This window comes from Pteropus vampyrus, unplaced genomic scaffold (genome assembly GCF_000151845.1).
Source record: "Pteropus vampyrus isolate Shadow unplaced genomic scaffold, Pvam_2.0 Scaffold19, whole genome shotgun sequence".
Taxonomy (NCBI): domain Eukaryota; kingdom Metazoa; phylum Chordata; class Mammalia; order Chiroptera; family Pteropodidae; genus Pteropus; species Pteropus vampyrus.
In genome coordinates, this window is record NW_011888800.1 from 13,964,205 (window position 1) to 13,983,873 (window position 19,669).

The window sequence follows — 19,669 nt, forward strand, 5'->3', positions numbered from 1 at the left end:
CAAAAAAGGTAAGAAAGTAGATTTGTTTTAGAAAAGTAACCAGAAAGTAGCACAGAAACCATCAGTGGTCCTGCTTAAAAGTCAATATAGCATGGGGCTCAAGAGCATAAATGAAAGCCAGTCCACCTGGGTTTGAATCCTAGTGCTGCTACTTACCAATTTTAAAAATCTTAGGAGAGTTACTTTACCTAATACCTTGATTTTCTAACTGGTAAAATATAATAACACCTATTTCATAGGATTGTTATAAGAAATAAATGGGTTAATATATATGTAATATTGAGAGTAATACCTGGCTCCTATTAAGCACTAAATAATGTTCACTACTATTATCTTGTAAAAATAACTGACATAAAATTAAACATCAATAGATAATCCATACCCCCATTTTCTGACATCCTAGAAGATTAAAAAAATCAAAACAGGAGGAAACCAAGATCACTTTAAACACTGTCTAGGACAGGGGATCAAAAAGCACAGGTGTACAAATGGTTCCTTTAAAAAAACTGATCCTCTGAAAACAAATTAACACTGAAAATATGTAATTTTTGAGATTAAAACTCACTAAACATTTGTAAACAAGAATAAATTTATTTAATTTCTTTTAAAGATTTAATGATATACAAAATGTATATAGTATAATATCTTTAATACATTTTTTCTTTCTCCCCCCATCAATATTAAACACTAAACAGTTTATCTCTCCTTGCCTCATCTGTATCTATAAGATACACTACTGAATACAAATAAGATTTACACTGCTCCCTCCCAAATAAAATTAAAATTAGTACCTAGGAAACAAATGAAATGGAAAAAAAATGAAAAATAAATCAAAGCATAAAACTTTAGTCAGATGAAAAGCATTTCTTTTTGTTCAATATTCAACAATACCTGGGACAGTTAAATAACATTTTATTGGTATAAAGTTGCATTGCAATCTCCCGACATAATGATAATCCAACTCAAGTTCTTAAGTAAGTACCACAAACAAAATTCATGTTCAGATGTTCCTACACAATATTAAATATATGCAAGAGTTCATGTTTACATCCTGATTTGATATACTGGTCAAAAAAATCTTTGGAGAAGTATATAACTTCCAGGTTTTCATTACAGATATAAACAGGAAAAAAGCACTTTAACTTTTCTCACAAGGTAGCTTCTCTTGAAAAATGCGTTAAATTTCTCCTTTGATATATTTAGGTTATACCAGTCTACCATGGCTTTCTTCTACTTAACAATGACTTGATAAAAAATATATATATTTAAAAAAAAACAACAAAACAAAACGCTAATACTTTCGCACAATTAAGGGCTCTATTTAACAAAAAACTGGCTCTACCTTTAAAATATGGAGCCTAACCCTGATTCATAAAGTCCCTCTTAGGAAATGTCTTTCAGCTCAGGCTTCTTTTATCCCTGTGAAACTAGAATTACAAGTCGCCTTTCCCGTGGCCAGCAGCACCTAGTTGGGAACTATGTAACATCATCACTGAACACACTAAAACATACTGAGGAAGACGCCTGACTGCCATTTAACCAAAAGGCTAGGTGATTTCATTTCACTAGCTGAATGGCAGTAAACCAGCTGCCAATAACATCTGCATGAACACCTAACTTTGGTTAATGGTATTGCACCACATAAGAGAGGGTATCACCCTCATCAGAACAAAATCAAATGAAATCCTCTGCTAAAAAGAGCCCTTTAAAAAGTTATAAATACTAATTTTCCTTTACCTTAAACAGCTGCTAGCTGTATTCCACAGAGAGTCCCTGACTGACTAGTTTAATCAGGTCATTTTACCTGTGCCAGTCAGCATACTTAATTTGTACACACTTTTCTCTATTACCAAATAATTTCCTCGTGAAGGAAAAGTGACACAGTAACATTGGTATGAGGTGTAGGCAAAACCAATGATTCAGTTATAACATGAGACGAATAGAATTAGTTGATTCTGATTCTTTGGTGGAATTTCCGGGCTCAGATTTTCCAAGAGTCAAATCTGAAGGCTCATCCTGAGGAAATATAATTTTATCAGGTGTATAGTCATTCCTCTTCAGGTCTATATTCACCACCCCAACAAAAAAGAAAGAAAAAGTCATTACTTATTAGAAACAGAAAATTAAGAACATTTCTATATTTGTTTTCCTCTAAATATGCCAGATCTATTTTCTACCAGGTTATTATAAATTCAAAAGTCACAAAACTGATACATATAAAAATGAAATCACTCATTCATTTATCAAATAATTATTTCACTGTGACCATGAGTTAATAATGCACATAAGTATGAAAACATACTGATGAAAACATAATGATGAACGAGGCAAACAAGGTTCCTGCTCTCATGGAGCTTATATTCTAGTGGGTAAAGAAAAACAAATAGAAAAATGACAGAATTATTAGTAGTAAGACGACAGTGTGATGAAGGCCACTTGAGAAATGGTATAAGGTGATTCTTTTAGACAGAGCTGGGCGGAAAAGACCTGAATACTGAGAAGTGACATATCAAAGTTCTAGGAGGAGTGTTCTAGGCAGAGAGAAGGTTAACTGCAAACTATGAGAAGGAAATGGACTTGGTGTGTTCTAAGAATGGCATGAAGACAGTGTGGCTTGCATATAGTGAGTGAGGGGAAGACTATTAGAAAATGAAGTCAAGCAGCAGTTAATGGCCAAAGGTTGTCAAACAACAGTCTGTGGGCCAAATCTGGCCAACTGTTTTTGTAAATAGTTTTATTGGAATGAAGCAAGTCATTGGTTTATAGATTCTCCATGCCTATTTCTGCACTACAGAACAATGGTATAACTAGGCAGAACTAGCTACCTAGTTCTACCATTGTAGTGACTAGTGATACAGGCCATATGGCTCACAAAACGTAAATTATCTGCTACCTTGCCTTTTACAGAAAAGTTTACTAACCCCTGATTTAAGGGATGCAAGCTATAGTAAGAAGTACAGATTTCAATGAAAAACTACTAGAAGATATTAAGCAGTCTTAAGGCAGAAATAATCAGATTTGTTTTCAATGCCTATTCTGATTGTCATGTGAAGTCTTGTTGGGCAATTGACAAGAATCCAGGAAACAAAACGGTGGCAATGTAGATGAAGAGAAATCAATGAACTCTATGAAGATTTCAGAATTAAGAGTAGACAGAATTTGTCAGATTGGTTTTGAAAGGTGAGAGAAAAAGAGGAATTGGTTACCTTTTAGGTTTAGAGTCTGAGCAATTGGGTAACCATTAATGACATGGGGAAGCAGAGCTTTGTGAATAAGGGTGGGAAGTAAAAGTCAAAAGTTCCAGAATGAACAAGCTACTTATAAAGATGCTTTAGGGTATCCAAGTAGAAATGCAGAAAACTAAATATAGAAATAAGAGCTCAGGCAAGAAGTTAAGGCTTCAGTTAAATTTGGTACTATCAATATGTAGTCTGCATTTATGGCTATGGGATAGGATGAAATTAGTTGTGGAGAGTTTCAGGCATATAGGAGAATTAAACCAAGGACCCAACTATATGCTATTTATAAGAAACCCACTTTAAACATAATACATGTAGGTAAAAAGAATGGGAAAAGACATCTGATGAAACCACTAATCAAAAGATAGCTAGAGTATCTATGCTAATATCAGAGACAGTAGACTTAAGAACAAGGAAAATTACCACAGCATTACAAAATGATAAAAAAATCAATTCAATTCACCAAGACGACATAACTATGAATGTGTATACAGCTAATAACAAAGCTTCAAAACACATGAAGGAAAAACTGATAGAACTAAAAGACAAAATAGATAAATCCACAATTATACTTAGACACCTCCTTTCTAAATAATCAACAGAACAAGTGGACAGAAAATTAGCAAGAATAAAAAACCTAAACACTATCACAAACTTTCCTTAGTTAACATTTATAGATACACCACCCAACAAAATATTCTCAAGTGCATATGCAATGTTCACCAGAGACTATATATGGCTAAAAATTTTTTTTAATTAAAATCATATAAAGCATGTTCTCTTATTACAATGAAATTAAATAAGAAATCGATAACGGAAAGATAACTAAAATTTTTCTAAATATTTAAGAACTAAAAAAGATACTTTTAAGTAATCCAAAGGTCAAGAGGAAATCTCAAGAGAAATGAGAAATATTTTAAAGTAAATAAAAACAAAAATAAAACATATCAAAATTTATGGGATGCAGCTAACACAATGCTTAGAGGGAAATTTGTAGCACTGAATGTTTCTGTTAGAAAAGAAGGTCTCAAATCAATAATCCAAGCTTTTACCTTAACAAACTAGAGGAAACCTAAACCCAGAACAAACAGAAAGATGAAAATAATAAAGAGAATAAACCAATAAAATTGAAAACAGAAAACAGAGTAAAACAATGAAAACAAAAGCTGGTGCTTTGAAAGTATCATTAAAATTGATATACCTTAACCAGACTAACCAAGAAATAAAACGCAGAAATTACCATAGTGAGATAATTCACCACAGACCCTACAAACATTAAAAAGATATAAATAACTATGCCTTTAAAACTGAAAATTTAAATAAAATGAACTAATTCTTTGAAAGATACAAACTACTAAAACTCATTCAAAAAGAAACTGATAACCTAACAGCCCTCTATTTAAAAAATAAACTCTTAGCTAAAAACAATCTGACAAAAACAACTTCAGACTGAGATAGTTTTACTAGATAATCCTACCAAACATTTAAAGTAGGGATAATATCAATTCTATACAATCTATTCCCCAAAACAGAAGAGGCATGAACACTTCCAAATTATTTTTAAAGTTAGTATCATCCTGATACCAAAACAAAAAAAGGCACAAGAAAAAAAATCCATAGATCAATATTCTTCATGAACACAGATGCGAAAATCCTCAAGAAAATCAGCTAATTGAATCCAGCAATACATAAAGAGCATAACATATCATGACAAAATGGAGTTTGTCCTGCAAATTCAAGACTGGTTCAACATTTCAAAAATCAGTCGATGTAATACAGCATAATATTACCAATTAAAGAAGAAAAATCAAATAATCATATAAGTAGATGCAGAAAAAACATTTTATAAAATTCAATAACCATTTGATAAGCATTTTCAAGATGTGAGGAGTAGAAGAAAATTTCCTCAACCTAATAAAGTACATCTACAAAATCCTTTATAGCGAACACCATCTTCACAGTGAAAGGCTGAATGTTTTCCCCTTAATATCAGGAACAAAAACAAAGATGTCTACTATTCTCACTATTCCTGTTCAACGCTGTACTGGAATTCCTTGCCATTAAAAAAAAGTCAAGAAAAAATAAAAGGCATACAGGTTGGAAAGAAGTAATAAAACTATCTCTACTGTCTATATAGAAAATTCCAAGGCATTTACAAAAAAAAAGCTCCTAGGAAGAATTAAGTGAGTTTAGCAAGGTGGCAGGATATAAGTCAGTATACCAAAAGAAAAAACAAACGAATGAAAAATCAATGGTATTTCTGTATACTAATAATGTACAATTAAAATTTAAAAAATGGTACCATTTATATGTGCCTGGCACTATTTTAAATATATCACAAATACCAATTCATTTAATCCTCAAAAATAAATAAATGAAAATTAAAAAAAAAAATGCAGTCTGGTTCCCAAGTCCAATCTCTTCACTACTACATTATTGATCATAATGAGAGGGCCTTTTTTTTCTTTTTTGAGAGGGACTTTTTAAAAACACAGTTCAGAGGTGAGTCCCAGGAATCTGTAATTTTTAAAAAGTTCCACAGGAAATTCTTATGCCCACCAAAGAGTGAGAACCACTGGTTTATGCTATAACTTCTAATTCAATAGTAACTTATAGTTCTTCAAATACGGAGATGAAGTTACTATCATGAGACAATGTCTCTACAGTTCCTATTCCTGCTTTCATGGAATACTGTTTTCCCAACTTTTGACAAGCTAACTCAAAAGTTTATTCATCTTTCAGTTTTAGGCAAAGGGGTCAGTTCTCTAGGTAGCGTTCCCTAAATTCTAAATTTGTGTTAGGTGATCTGCTCCCCTGTTGTTTTTTCTGCTTGGCATTTATGACAATCCTATAACTCCCTGTTAATCTCGTCAATATTCATGATTTGACTAAACTCCATTGAGGACAGTGACCGTGTCTATCTGGTTCACTACTGTATAGTCAACATCTAGCACAATTCTTGGCATCCGGGAGACACATAATAAATATGTATTATAAATATGTATTAAATGAATGAACTGTGTGTTTTTTAAGTAATGAAAGAAAGCACAGACCCATTTATAATCCACAATATGTATTTGTGCCTCTGGCCTTACAATGTATTATAGTACCCAACTTTGCTAACAATTTATACATTATACCGATTAAGAAAATGTTTACCTGGAAGTTTCAGCTTTCTACAGCAAGAATTACAGTGATGTTTTGCTCTAAAGTTTTTTATTGCATCTTCTCCTAGATTTGCTGGGCCAAAAACCATGTCACAGGACCTATGGAATTAATCAAAAGAAGAGAAAGTTTGTGCAAATAGAAATGGAGAATTCAAAACTGTGAAATTATGTCTTCGTGAAATTATTAAAACTTATTACCTCTTTTCTTCTGCTTTTATCACAGATGGGTCTGTCAAATTTTCACCCACGCCTTTATATGTATATATAAAAAAGACAATTTATATTATATAATTGATGTAAACATTGACATTTGCATAATAAAAAGTCATGAAAGATTTTATAGCATCATCAACCATTATAGAATGTTAAATTATTCAAGAGTGCAGTTTCTCTCTTAATATTTCATAATTTGACTTATGACTTCAACATTGCACCAGGAACAAATACAACTCCTACGATGTGAAAAAGAATTAAATGTCATAGTTGGTAAGTATGCATGTGAGCTCCTGGTGGCACCAGCTTCTGCTAAAACAGGGTCAAAGTTGCAAGCAAATATCTCCTCTTAAATTCTACATGATATGCCCTTGTTTTACCTCAGTTAACAAAGAACAATTAGATTCATAAAGGCATAATCAATAGGCCATTTTAAAAGTGTTTTGGATTTTTATTTTTATTATTTTTTAAAAAGTGTTTTTGATTTTAAAAAATCACGTACTAACATATGAATATATCTTCTTGCAAAAGAGTCAGATTATATAAAGAATAAGATTATGAATATCTTCCTTTACCTCCAGCCCTCCCCAGAGGTGTCAAAAGTATGAATAAATCTTTTCACTTTTCAGTCTCTCTCATCTATTCATTCACATAAAGAACATCAACTGACATATGAATAATCATAAATATTTAACCAATTAGAATGAAATCTAATAAGATGGTTACGATTTCACAAGAGAAAAAGCCCGAATGAAAACATGGCACTACTTTCTGCTCATCAGATTTGCAAAAATTAAGAATATTCAGTACTGGGGAGATTGTGGAGAAATGGGTGCTTGCACACAGTGTTGCGTATGAATTCCTACAATCTCTTAAAAAAAACCTGGCAGTTGGTATTAAAGTTGACTCATCTCTCCTTAATAAGCCAATTTAGGAATCTACTTTATGGAAATAAGAGTACGTGAACGTTTGTAGCAGCACTGTTTGTAATAGCAAAACAAAAACAAAAAACCCAAACCCAAACCAAAAACTACAAATAGGGTGAATGTAAATCATGCTATACTTCTCTACTATGGACTATCCAGAAACTATTAAAAAGGATAACTCAGATTTTTAGTAATGACCCGGAAGATGCCCATAATATATTGTTAGGTAGAAAAAAATAAGTGAAGAAAACAGACACACACACAAACACATATACACACACACAGCACGATCCCAGTTGGGGAAAAATCACAGCACAAAATGATTAAAAATAAGAAAAAAAGCTCCTGTTTATGTATTTGTCTTCAGAAGTAAAAAAAGCAGTAAAGACAACACTTTGTTCTTTATATTTTTCTACATTAACTTGTTTGTAGTAATCATCTATAATATTCTATGAAAAATGGCCCCATGAACATATTAATTATGTAGAAAACATCACAACTACTTTGCTTACTGAAAATAATTGACATCTTTTTAATTAACAATTCAGACAAAATCTGTTTAGTCTTACTTCCTACACATGTTTGGAGATAATTAAATGATACTTAAGAATATACTTTAAGATCCTTTTCATTTAATTGGATTTTCACTATATAAACCACTTAATCATATATGTAAAACGATGAACTACTAAAAAAAAAGAATAGGTATTTTTACACAGCTTTTCTTTCTTGAGCTGACAATACCAATTGTTTGCTTTTCAACAAATATTTTACAATTTTATCTACATAATGAAAGAAGTCATCAAGTGATAAGCATTCTAAACAACTGTTCTTATGTGACTTTGAAATCTGGTCTGTCAACATTTGAAATTAAGGCTGCTCTTTAGGGAAAAAATAATGAAAGCTATAACGTGTAAGTATTATCTAGGCAGAGCTGGTAACTTGCTCAATTTTACTTTTCCTCTGATCCTACTGCGAAGTTGCACGAACATTTCTTAAGCAAATCTGCCCTCTTCCAGCCACAATTTTTTTTAAACATGAATGGCACACTGTCAACAAAAATGGCTATATGATCAGTTTTTCCCTCCTTGTAACATGCTGGTCTGTTGACCAAGTGCTAGAATTTATTCCCTACTTTTTGAATCTGGGCTGTCCTTATTACTTGCCTTGACCAGTAAAGTACGGCAGAAGGAATCTGAGCCAGTTCCTGGCCTGTCCCTAAGAGTTTCTGCATTCTCTCTGGAGGAAGCCAGCTACCTGTAAGAAATCTAGCTACCCGAAACTACCATGCTATGAGAAAGCCCAAGCTAGTTAGCCATGTGGAGAGATCACTTGGTGGAGAACTGAGGTAGTCAGCTGTCAGTGAACAGAGACCTCAGACTTTTGACTCCAGTCAAGCTATGCAAGCTAGTATCCAGCCATGGAACTCTCCAAGGGGACATCAGAGATGAGCCATCCTCATATGCCCTGTCCAAATTCCCAAACCAAAGAACTATACACAAATAAATGACTATTTTAATCCACTAAATATTTAGGTAGTTTAGTTCATAGTAAACACCAAGAGCAAAGGAGATACTTGTTACTGTTTTTTTTGTTTGTGTTTTTTTTTTACTTGTTACTCTTTTAAAGAAACAGTCTTCATACTTTTAAGACACTAAGGCTATACATGTAAGAGTAGAATAGGGGATTTTACATGTTTTTGCTTATCAAAACATCTTTATTCCTAAATAACAATTAAGATAGCCAGTTCCCACTATTCAGGGTCCTGACAGCTATATGCTATGGCTGTTACTGCCTTGGTTTTTTAATAGACTCTACCGACCTAAGATTTCACCTATTTATAAATTAGATTTCTGTATATCATTCATATACATAAATGAGAACCTACTGCACAATTTCATTTTAGCAATATTTTAACACATTTACCTTGTAAATCAAGTACCAGTAATTCCCCTCTTGTATATTCATAAGTCCAGTGACTAAAGGCTAACATGATCTCTTCCAGTGTATTAGTTGGAATAATCTCATCACCATTATTATTGTTGTATTTTCTAAATTCTCCAGTCATACATTCTTCCACAGCAAACCACTGTCCTGCTGAATGGCAATACAGCAGGAAAACTTCAAGGAACCTTATAAAAAAATAGTTACAGATATTACTAGCAGTTTTGTTAATAACTGATCTTTACGATGAGTAAATAATTTAATATTTAGCATCAATAATGAAAATCAAAAGACAATGCTATCCACATAACACTAAAAGAGCTCAGGAAAATTTACCTTGGAGAATATGGTATGGATTTGGGTTTCATCTGGTTGAAAGCAAATGTGAGCTTCTGTGCTGCTCTCTGTTGTTGAATTTCCTATAGAAGAGAAAAAATAAACCCCTTTCGACATGACACAAAGGATTCGTTTAGTTTATTATACATCAGAAGTGAAAAAATGAAGCTCGAATAATGTTCCACTGTTATGTATTCACTAGCACTTACTCTGAGACAGAGATGTAGAACCGTATCTTCTTTGTAAATACTTGACCATGTGTTAACCACCTCAGGAAGAAAAGATTTGATAATATACAGATGGCCCGATTTGAGGATATCATGTTCTGACCAGGTACACTGTACTTTCACAGCTCTCCGTAAACCTCCTCCCATCTCCTCTTTACTTAAAAACTCTATCTTGGCACAGAGGCCTAGCTGTGACCAAGACGACATGCTGTTATTCAATATGTTGGGTGAACTCTCTTCCAAGCGATACACTGTGACAGGCTCACCTGCAACATGAATGAATACATTTTAAAGTCAAATTATGACTCTTTAAAAATGACAAGGCAGAATAAAAGCTGAAAGCCATCTCTGGTTAAGATTAAGTAAAGAATAAAAGAGATGAGCCAAGTTGTAGTTTTATAAAAGAAATTAAAGGTCAACAAGTGCTCAGAAATCAAGAATCTACTAATATCTCTAAATTCATGTGTATTTAGTAAGGACAAGTATTTTTGAAATTGTGAACATTTTCAAGAAAACCTTTTAGAAAGCAACCAGACTTCTAAACACTTCTAAGTTAAACTTTTAGAAAGGAGTTTAGAACTCTGTTTCACAAAACCTGTGATGTTGATTTATCTATACATTAATTAATAGACAAAGGATTAAGAACTTTTCTGAATTAGAATATACTACTGCTTCTAGATATGCAAGAAATAGAGAAATTCAATACTTCTGATGATGCTTCCTTTGTCTATTTAAACATATCTGACTTGTGTAATAATCAGGCTAATTAAAGTTTATATAAAATGGACACTTAATGTGATTTTTCTTTCTGTTATCACCCATGTTCTACATTACAGCTAAAATCACATATTAATATTAATATTGTCTCTTTTATTTCTTTATTTTTTGGATTTACCTCTTGGAGGCACAGGCATAAATGGAATGCTCTGGGATAATCTCATCAAGTTATTTCTTTCCACAGCTGCATAAAAATGAGAGAGAAATAATGAAATCTCTAATAGCAAAAAATATTATTAAATTTTGTTTTTAATATTACTGACCTGAGTAATAGTAATTTGTATCCATAACTGGCTTAAATGGAGAAGCAAGACCTAAAATGGCGAATATAAATAAATGAAACCCTTTTGAAAGTACTAATGCCTTATAAACTTTTGCTCAGTCTCATATAATCACCCTGTTTACTTGATGTAAACAATTCACAAAAACAGAAAAAAAAACAAGTAATAAAACATGTCCATCATGTGCCATATTACCCTATTTCATTATGCCAGGTTAGTGGTAGCTGTGCACTTAGGCGTCTGAAGGGGAAAAGCACATGTTTCACACTCTCCTATAACTACATTTTCCCTGTACCCCCTAATCAAAAAGAAAAATATCTTTTAGCTTCCAACCTCTGGAGGCTGAGGCCTATAGCCACGTAACCATTTTAGTGGGTTGGCCATGAGAAGATGAACTTCTGCCAAAGCCCCTCCTCCATTTTTAAATGTAACTGAGGACTTTACTTTTAGCCGTAGTGAGAAAGATGGAAAATAAATTGAACCTGCTATGTTTCTAGAATATAAATGAAAAAGAACCTTTTATCTTGCAGAAGAAAATTACTTAACAGTTTTAATACTGTGTGATAAGTATAAAATACATGTATGTATGTGTATGTACACACACACACACACACACACACACACACACACACACACACAAACTAGGACTATAGAGAAGGGGTATCAAATGCCTCCTGGTTGAAGAGAGGTTACAGGCTGAAATAAGAATCACCTGTGGGACTTTTTCAACAGATACCTACCCAGATCTCAATCCAAATTATTCTAATTCTATAGGAATGTGTCACCATACAAGTGATTCTCTACAAGTATTTGGATATGCAACCAAGACTACAAATTAGTGAGCAAGAGTACAGGCATACAGGCAGGAGGTAAAGCTATAGAAGCAAGGCATACCAAATTGTTAAGAGCCAAATACATCATGCTAAGAAAGAATACCGGATGGCAGTGGGAAAAATGTAAAGCAGAGGAGTGACGAGATCAGATCTCTTAAAAGAATCATTTTGGTGGCAGAACACTAGACTAGAAAGAAGGCCAAACTGGCACAACCATTTTGGCAGCCTATTTGGCAGTAACTACTAAATGTGAACATATGCACACTCTACCATCTAGCAATTCTATTCCAAGGTATATACCCAACAAAAAATACATACATATATTTCCCAAACATCACGAATAAGAATGCTTATAGCAGCACTATTCATAATAGCCACACACTGGAAGCTACTGAAATGTCCATCAAATAGTAGAATGGATTAGTAAATTCAATATATTCACACAAAGAAATACTATATAGCAGCGAGAAGGCATAAATTACCACTATACACAACAATGTTGATGAATCTCATAAACATAATATTAGGAGGAAGAAGTCAGACACAGGAAAGTACATATTGCATGATTCCATTTATATCCCCCCCCCCCCCCCCATATGCACAGAGAAGCAAAACTACTGTGTTACTTTGGGGCAGGGATTGTAACAAGACGACGACAAAAGGAACTGGGATATTGGCAATATTCTGTTTTGGTATCTGGGTGCTGATTACATGGGTATTTCATTGAGGTGGAGGCTTATTTGCATTTTTCTGTATACATACACACGAATAAAAGGTTTAAAAAATGATGAAAGTTTGAACTGAAAGCAGCAGCATGATGTATAGTAGAAGATGGATTCTAGAGATATTTAAGAGGTAAATACAACAGGACATTATGAGTGCAAGGTCAAGGGGGTTAAGAATAACTCCCACTCAGGATTCAAAGAGCTGACTCAAAGAGCATCATTCATAATATAAAGGAAGGAGCAGACTGGGTAGTAGAAATGAAGTGGGGTGGGGCAATAGCAAAGACATCATCATTCACACGGTCAGTTTGTGTCCATGAAATATCTATATTGAACAGAAACTAGTTGAGGGAAGAACTTTGTACTACACTGACTTTTTAAAACATGAAGTCTAAACTTTCTTACCTAGGATAATGTAATATTTGCTTTAATAGATCACATCTTCATTTTTTCACATTAAAAACTACCACATGGACTCACCATTTAATGTTCCTTCTTCAGATGGCCTAAAGAGATACCAAAAAATGTAAGTTATATCACAATTTTAGTTTTGGCTTCCTATAATTTTTTATCTTATAAAGTTATTATGATTATTCAATACAACATTATTATGGGGTTCTGTGATTCAGATTCACTTCTGTTTGCATATTTGCCATTTCCCTTAAGCCAATGCCAAATTCATACATAAAGCATATATCTAAATGCAGATATTTTATCAAAAACCTGTACCTGTAACTTATGCCTCCATAAATATTATTAGTAGTCTGTTGCCAACCTGACAGTTCAATACTAATAAAGTGAAATATTCTATGAGTTCTCTCTTTGTGTAGATTCATTCCAGCACTATAACAATGCCTTCAAATGACTTTACAGGACTCTAAAAATACTTCAATAGAATTGATGGGCAAAGAACTAAGAGAACATCAAGTAGATACCATTTTGGAAAACTCCATTTCGAATGTTGAAAAACCTTTTCCAATATTGAATATATTTATTTATAACGCATATCGAGACCAAGCAGAGGTTCTACTAATTCTACCAATTCCAGTGCAAATAAGGAAGACAGGTGTAGTGGAAAGGAGAGTAGAATGGGAATCAAGAAAAAAGGGTTAGAGGCATAGTTTTCCCATTATATGGCTATGTGGCCTTGCTACGGACTAAAAGGACTAGACCCAGAAAGGACCTCTGGAGTAAAAGATCTTAGCAGTCTCTTTCCAGTTCTATCTGATCCTGACGCTTTCTGTTGATTTTCACCTTAATAACATAAATTTTCCTTTAAGAAAGTATTTTGACCCAAGCATCATTTGTATACTGTTGATAAATCACTCTTTTCTCAGCACCCGAAGAATGCTGACCAACTCCACCTATCTAGGTACTCCCATGGGTCAGCATTCCCTAAGACAATGTTCTCTTGTTAGGTGAGTTAATATCAACTTTAAGTACCTATTCTTTATTTACATTCCATTGCTTTGGTTATAAAAGACATTCTCTGAAATTCTGTCTATTCGTTCTGTCTATTCGTCCAAATGCCATTCAGGGCCAGGGTACCCAAAGAATTTGAACAACAGCACATTCATGTGATACTTGATTTATTTTCTCCTGTATATATTCACATCTATTTCTGATGTACAGAAGGAAATGGCGAAAACACTGGAATATATAATAATTTCCCTCAAACTGTTTTCCCTTTTCAAGTACTATACATCAGAGAGTAACTCTACCATGCTTCCAGTACCAAATGAATGTCAAAACAAGATGACTTTTAAATGTCCTTTGGAATCCTAAAATACTAATTCCCATGGAAATACAGAAATTGTCATTTATTCTTCTTTATCTTTACGTTTAACCTATACTAAAAATTTTTACTTTCTGGGGATGATTATCTGTCAGATTGCCTTTTGTTTCCACTTTTGGTTCTGGATTACCACATCAGCTTTCTAGTGGATCTCCCTGTATGCAGGCTTTTAATGCATGCTGTGTATTACTGCTGTAATTACCAAAGTGCTTTCCAAAGCAGGTACAAGGTTTACTGATTAGAATGATGGGCAGGGAAGTTACGCAAGTGCAAAACTAAAGTGTCAAACTAGGTCTCTGAATAAATTTATTCAAGAGTAAATTGAAAACAAAACTAAGTAAAATCATAAGTATTATTATAAGGAAGATTTTAGTGGTTGTAATTATAGTATAACTATAATTATAACTATATGAAATTTAGTATATATAGTGAAACATAATATAACTATATATAAATTTAAATGTATACTTTAACTCCTAATAAATGAGCTCCCTCAATCTCTTCTATGTAAAGACAGGAGATGCTAAAATAAAGAGTCATTACCTACAGATAAAGAAGTGTTACAGCGATGATAGAAGAGCAAAAACATAAAAAATAAAAATAAATAACATTCAATAACTATGATATTTTATAGACTAATAATAAGGAAAAGCTTACTTACATTTCTCTGTTTGATGGTCTATCTTGCAACCAATCCTTTAGCCAAAAACAAACACAAACAAAAAGTTAAAGAAAAAAAATCTCTAGATGAAGCATAACTGTTTAACAGCTTTGTTGTTTTAGGAAAGGGATACGAAGTTATTGATTCATAAAACTGAACTAATACAATAATAAATGGGTATAGCTATGATGAGGCCATTCCACAAGGTGGAATAAAGAATTTCATGACTGTTATTTCCTATGACATATAATCCAGCTGGTTCTGTTTCTAAAGACTATGTTATTTTCTTCAAATACACATTTGTTTCTGTGAGTCTAAAGATAATATGTGTGCCTTGCCAAAAGAAAAACATATCAAAATATAAAAAGAAAAATTAAAATCATGCAAACTGTGAACAAAGAAATCACTAATAATGTTTAGGCATATTTCATGAAAGGCTTTTTCTGTGTATGTACCTGCATATGGTTTTTATTCTGCAGTTTTATAATATCATTTCTAGCTGTGGACTTTTTACTTCCCTAGTTTAGAACTTATGCTTCCTGAATTTGAATCTTCATATACTTCATCAATTTGCAAAATTCTAAGCCATTTATAATCTCTTCAAATTCTGTCTATTTGTTCAAGGCCAATTTAGAGGTATTTTCCATGTCTCTTCACATTTAATACATTTTCCACCTAATTATAATTCTATGTTACATTCTAATCCAATTTAGTAATTCACTGTTCTGCTATGTGTAATCTGTTATTTTCACCCTCAATAACTTATTTTTTATTTCTAGATTTTTTTCAAATTTGCCAATCTTTTTGAGTAGTATATTTTTTTATCCATATTTGTAATATTTTCATCATTTGTGGCTTTAATCATAATTTATAATCTGTAATCAATTAATTCTACTATCTTCAGTTATTAGAGGTCTAATACTATTTGTATAAATTGACTCCCATGAGTTTTGTAATTTGGCATTGTGAGGTTATTTTCAATGGAACTATATGGCAAAACTGGGCAACTTAGGGTCAGGAGGGGTCCTTCCAGAAAGAAGGAACTTTTACTGTGAAACTCTCTGTTCACTAACCCACTTTCCCATTGAAATAATTTTTAATATAATCTGTCTCCTTACAGCAGAATATAAATTAATATGTTCTTGACAACCCAGGGTCATAATTAAGAGCACTGACTTCTATACTTAACTATAAAGGAACAATTATTCTGCTTTCTACCAAAGTCTGCTTTTAAAGAGTGTTGGTAAAATCAAATATTACTTCGAATGGCTGGGAATGACTTCATGTAATTAGTTTCAAATTCAAAGAGATTCCTGCCTTCCTTTTTTTTTGCATACATTTTTCTTTAAAAATTACTGACAATTCACTACAGAAACTCTTTTCTGTAACTTCTACCATAAACTGATGATGTCAGTTTTCTAAGGTAAAAATTCTTTTGCAAGCTAGATAGAACTTCAAAATATCACCATCTTTTAGTTGTTCTCTAATAAATATGTATTTAAAAACATGCATTTAATTAAAATGTACAAACCGGTAGTAAAGCTGCTTTGGAATCTACTTCATGAGTTTCTTCTGTAGATGGCCTTCTACTGCCACTTTCCACTTGAAGAAAATTGAAAAAAAAATTTAAATAAAAGTTATACAACTAAAACTTTTTTACAATCGACTAACCAAACACAGTGTTTCTAGGTATAGTATTACTTTCATAAGTTATCGTCTCTGTAACATTGCTGAACATAATAGTTACATGAGGCCCATGGGTCTCTTGGTAGGATACCGATATTATTCAATTTATTTTTGTGAAAAGGCAATAAGAAATAAGAGTATAAAGAAATAAATCTTGCTCTTCCCCTGTTCCCAAATTTCTTGCGTATCCTTCCAGGGATATTTTGTGTTTATGTCTGTTTATGTATAATCCCCTTCTTAATTTCTTTTCCTTTTATATAAAAGGTAGCATAATATATACTACATACCTTGTGGGGTTTAACTATGAGATCTTGGAGATCCTTCTTTATCAGTACACAGAGGTCTTCTCTATTTTATTCTGATACTACACTGAACTTCATACTATAGATATACAATAATTATTTAACCAAACTCCTACAGATAGACATTTGGTCTGATTTCAATCACTTGCTATAACACACGTTACAATTAGTAATCTTATACATGTATCATTTTACAGTAATGGCAAAAATAGTTCATCTTTTCCCCAATTTAATTTTTTTAGTCAAGAGAGAATTTACGACTTTATGATACAATAAAAGAAAACCTCACAACGAATGGTGAAGGGAAATCTTAGAACAAAAGTTGTGTTCCAGGTGTAGAAGGCAAAAAGACCGTATTAAAAGATTCTGGGCAAAATTTTCAAGATGCTGAAACTGACAGAATATATTATATATTTGGACATCTTGAAGAAATTCAGTCACATAGCAGAGAATCTAGTATTTATCTAATCAAAATTATGATATAACTATATTAGTGGGAAACAGCAAAGGCATATGTGCATGCATTTGTATGTTGTGGGGAACAGAGAGCTGGGGGTGGGCCAAGAGTTCAATCTTCAGTGAGAGGTCAATAGATATTGCCTAAAACTGAAATATGAGGATGTAAAATTATAAGCATGCTAACTTCAGAAATAACATCTATATTATCTAAAAATAATGAGTTTTACTTTTTCCATTCTAATACTTTCATTTCTTTTTCTTCCTTGATTTCTCTGACTAGAATGTTAAATAGATATGGTAACAGCCAGAATCTTTGTCTTGTTCCTCACTTAGGAATTTTAATTTTTCATTAAGAAGTATGATATTTGTGATAACTTTTGTAGATATCCTTTATTCAGATTAAGGAAACTCCATTCTATTCTTTGCTAAGTGTTTTAATCATGAATAGATGTTGAATTTCATCAAATGCCTTTTCTGCAGCTATTGAGATGATTATATGATTCTTTAATTTGTTATTATCATGCATTAATTATATTTTTGAATGTTAAACCAAATTGTTCTTCTGAAATTAACCCAACTTGATATTGTAGTATACCAAAAGAGATTGAAAGGAAAAATAGTAAGAACAAGGTAGTGATGTTTTTCTTAAAGAACCTGATAGGCACATAACTTAAAAGTTGAATATGTGCATATTTAACTTTGACTCATAAAAAACATGACATTCCCAGGCCATTTAATCTTTAAGTGAAAACTTAAAGGTACAGAACAACATGGTATGCTACCTTTTACATAAAAGATGAAAGATAAAAAGACTGTACTGTCATATATGATTGAACAAGCATGAAACTCCAGAGGATAAACAAAAACTACAGTACTTACATGTGGGGGTGAAAAAGAGACTGATTTTCAAACTGCCTATGTGTGTTTGTGTATTTTAATTTGAACCAAAAAATGTATTAGCTATTTTTAAAAGTTAAACTAGAAAAATATGCTGACTTAATGACTGTACAGATTAAAACAACAGATTCATTTGTAAAAGTTAAAATTAGCAGATTTATAAAAAGCAAGACTTTGTATTTCATCTTTAGGGACTCTTTTTTTTTTTTTACAATTTGTAAAACAAAGAATCAGAATGTTAGGCTTCTGTGTTTTATTCAAGGTCAGAACTACAATGATGGACCAGAATCATCATTTTCTGACTCCTGAAACATTCATTGCTTGGGTATGTGACATACATAAAATACATTTAAAGCTTAAATGTGTATGTTTACTAACATAATTCACATAGTCAAAATACTCACCTTGTTCTGAATGAAGAGGAACAGAAGTTTTGTGACACTTAGTAAATCCAGCATGAGAACTCAGGTGTTTCAAAGTGTTTTCGGAAGGAATATCATTCTGCATATTGTACATATAAACAATTTAAAAACAAGTGAACTGAATTTCAAATCACTGTCCTAAAACCTACTTAGTTTTTACATGATTATTCTACCTAGACGCCAAAGGGTATACTACAGATTACAGTTAGTTTTTTCAATATCAATCTCAAAAAACTGCTTCAAAATATCCTACTCGATATTGTTCATAAATCCATCTGAATAAATCTTTTTCTATAGTTATATAAAGTTTATGAAATATCTAGGGAAAAACTTAGAAAACTGTGGGGGAAATGATAAAACATTTATCAATTCACTGAAAAAAGGAAAAGCTATTTACACAAACACTGAAATAGTGATAATAGAGGTCTGGAGGGTGACAGAGTGGAGGAGTGATTTCTTTTTGAGAGTTTTGGTCGCATTTTTATTGATTTGTATGAGCTGTTTATATAACAAAACATTTATCTGATCATTATTTGTCAAATCAAAATTTTTTTTCAAATTTGTTTTGACTTATCTATGCTTTACATTTTTAGGTACTTAAATCTCCTCTTTACGTCCTTCCATTAATATCTTCTATTCGTGTTTACAAAACCCCTTTGGCTTTACTGACTTAATATTTCTATTAAGTTTTTTTATGATTTGAATGTTTACATTTAAATCTGGAGTTCATCTGAGCTTATTAAGTGATGTGAGAACATAAACAGACTTTTAAAAGTTTC

General features: G+C 32.3%; 1 protein-coding gene across 2 annotated transcripts in view; it reads right to left on the reverse strand.

The window, feature by feature from the left end:
• Positions 1-849: 849 nt before the first annotated feature.
• TRPM7 (transient receptor potential cation channel subfamily M member 7) overlaps positions 850-19,669 on the reverse strand; it is a 101,823-nt gene continuing 83,003 nt past the window's right edge. The window contains exons 29-40 of one of the 2 annotated variants that reach the window (XM_023527845.1): positions 18,873-18,969; positions 16,656-16,726; positions 15,125-15,159; positions 13,149-13,174; positions 11,093-11,143; positions 10,948-11,013; positions 10,035-10,318; positions 9,826-9,908; positions 9,472-9,677; positions 6,605-6,656; positions 6,399-6,505; positions 850-2,016 (exon numbers count right to left, since the gene is read on the reverse strand). In XM_023527845.1, coding sequence (XP_023383613.1) covers positions 2,012-2,016; positions 6,399-6,505; positions 6,605-6,656; positions 9,472-9,677; positions 9,826-9,908; positions 10,035-10,318; positions 10,948-11,013; positions 11,093-11,143; positions 13,149-13,174; positions 15,125-15,159; positions 16,656-16,726; positions 18,873-18,969 — 1,083 coding nt within the window. In that variant the 3' untranslated portion in view covers positions 850-2,011. Of the gene's footprint in view, positions 2,064-6,398; positions 6,506-6,604; positions 6,657-9,471; positions 9,678-9,825; positions 9,909-10,034; positions 10,319-10,947; positions 11,014-11,092; positions 11,144-13,148; positions 13,175-15,124; positions 15,160-16,655; positions 16,727-18,872; positions 18,970-19,669 lie in introns of both variants that reach the window. The other variant, XM_011355104.2, reaches the window with a different exon arrangement.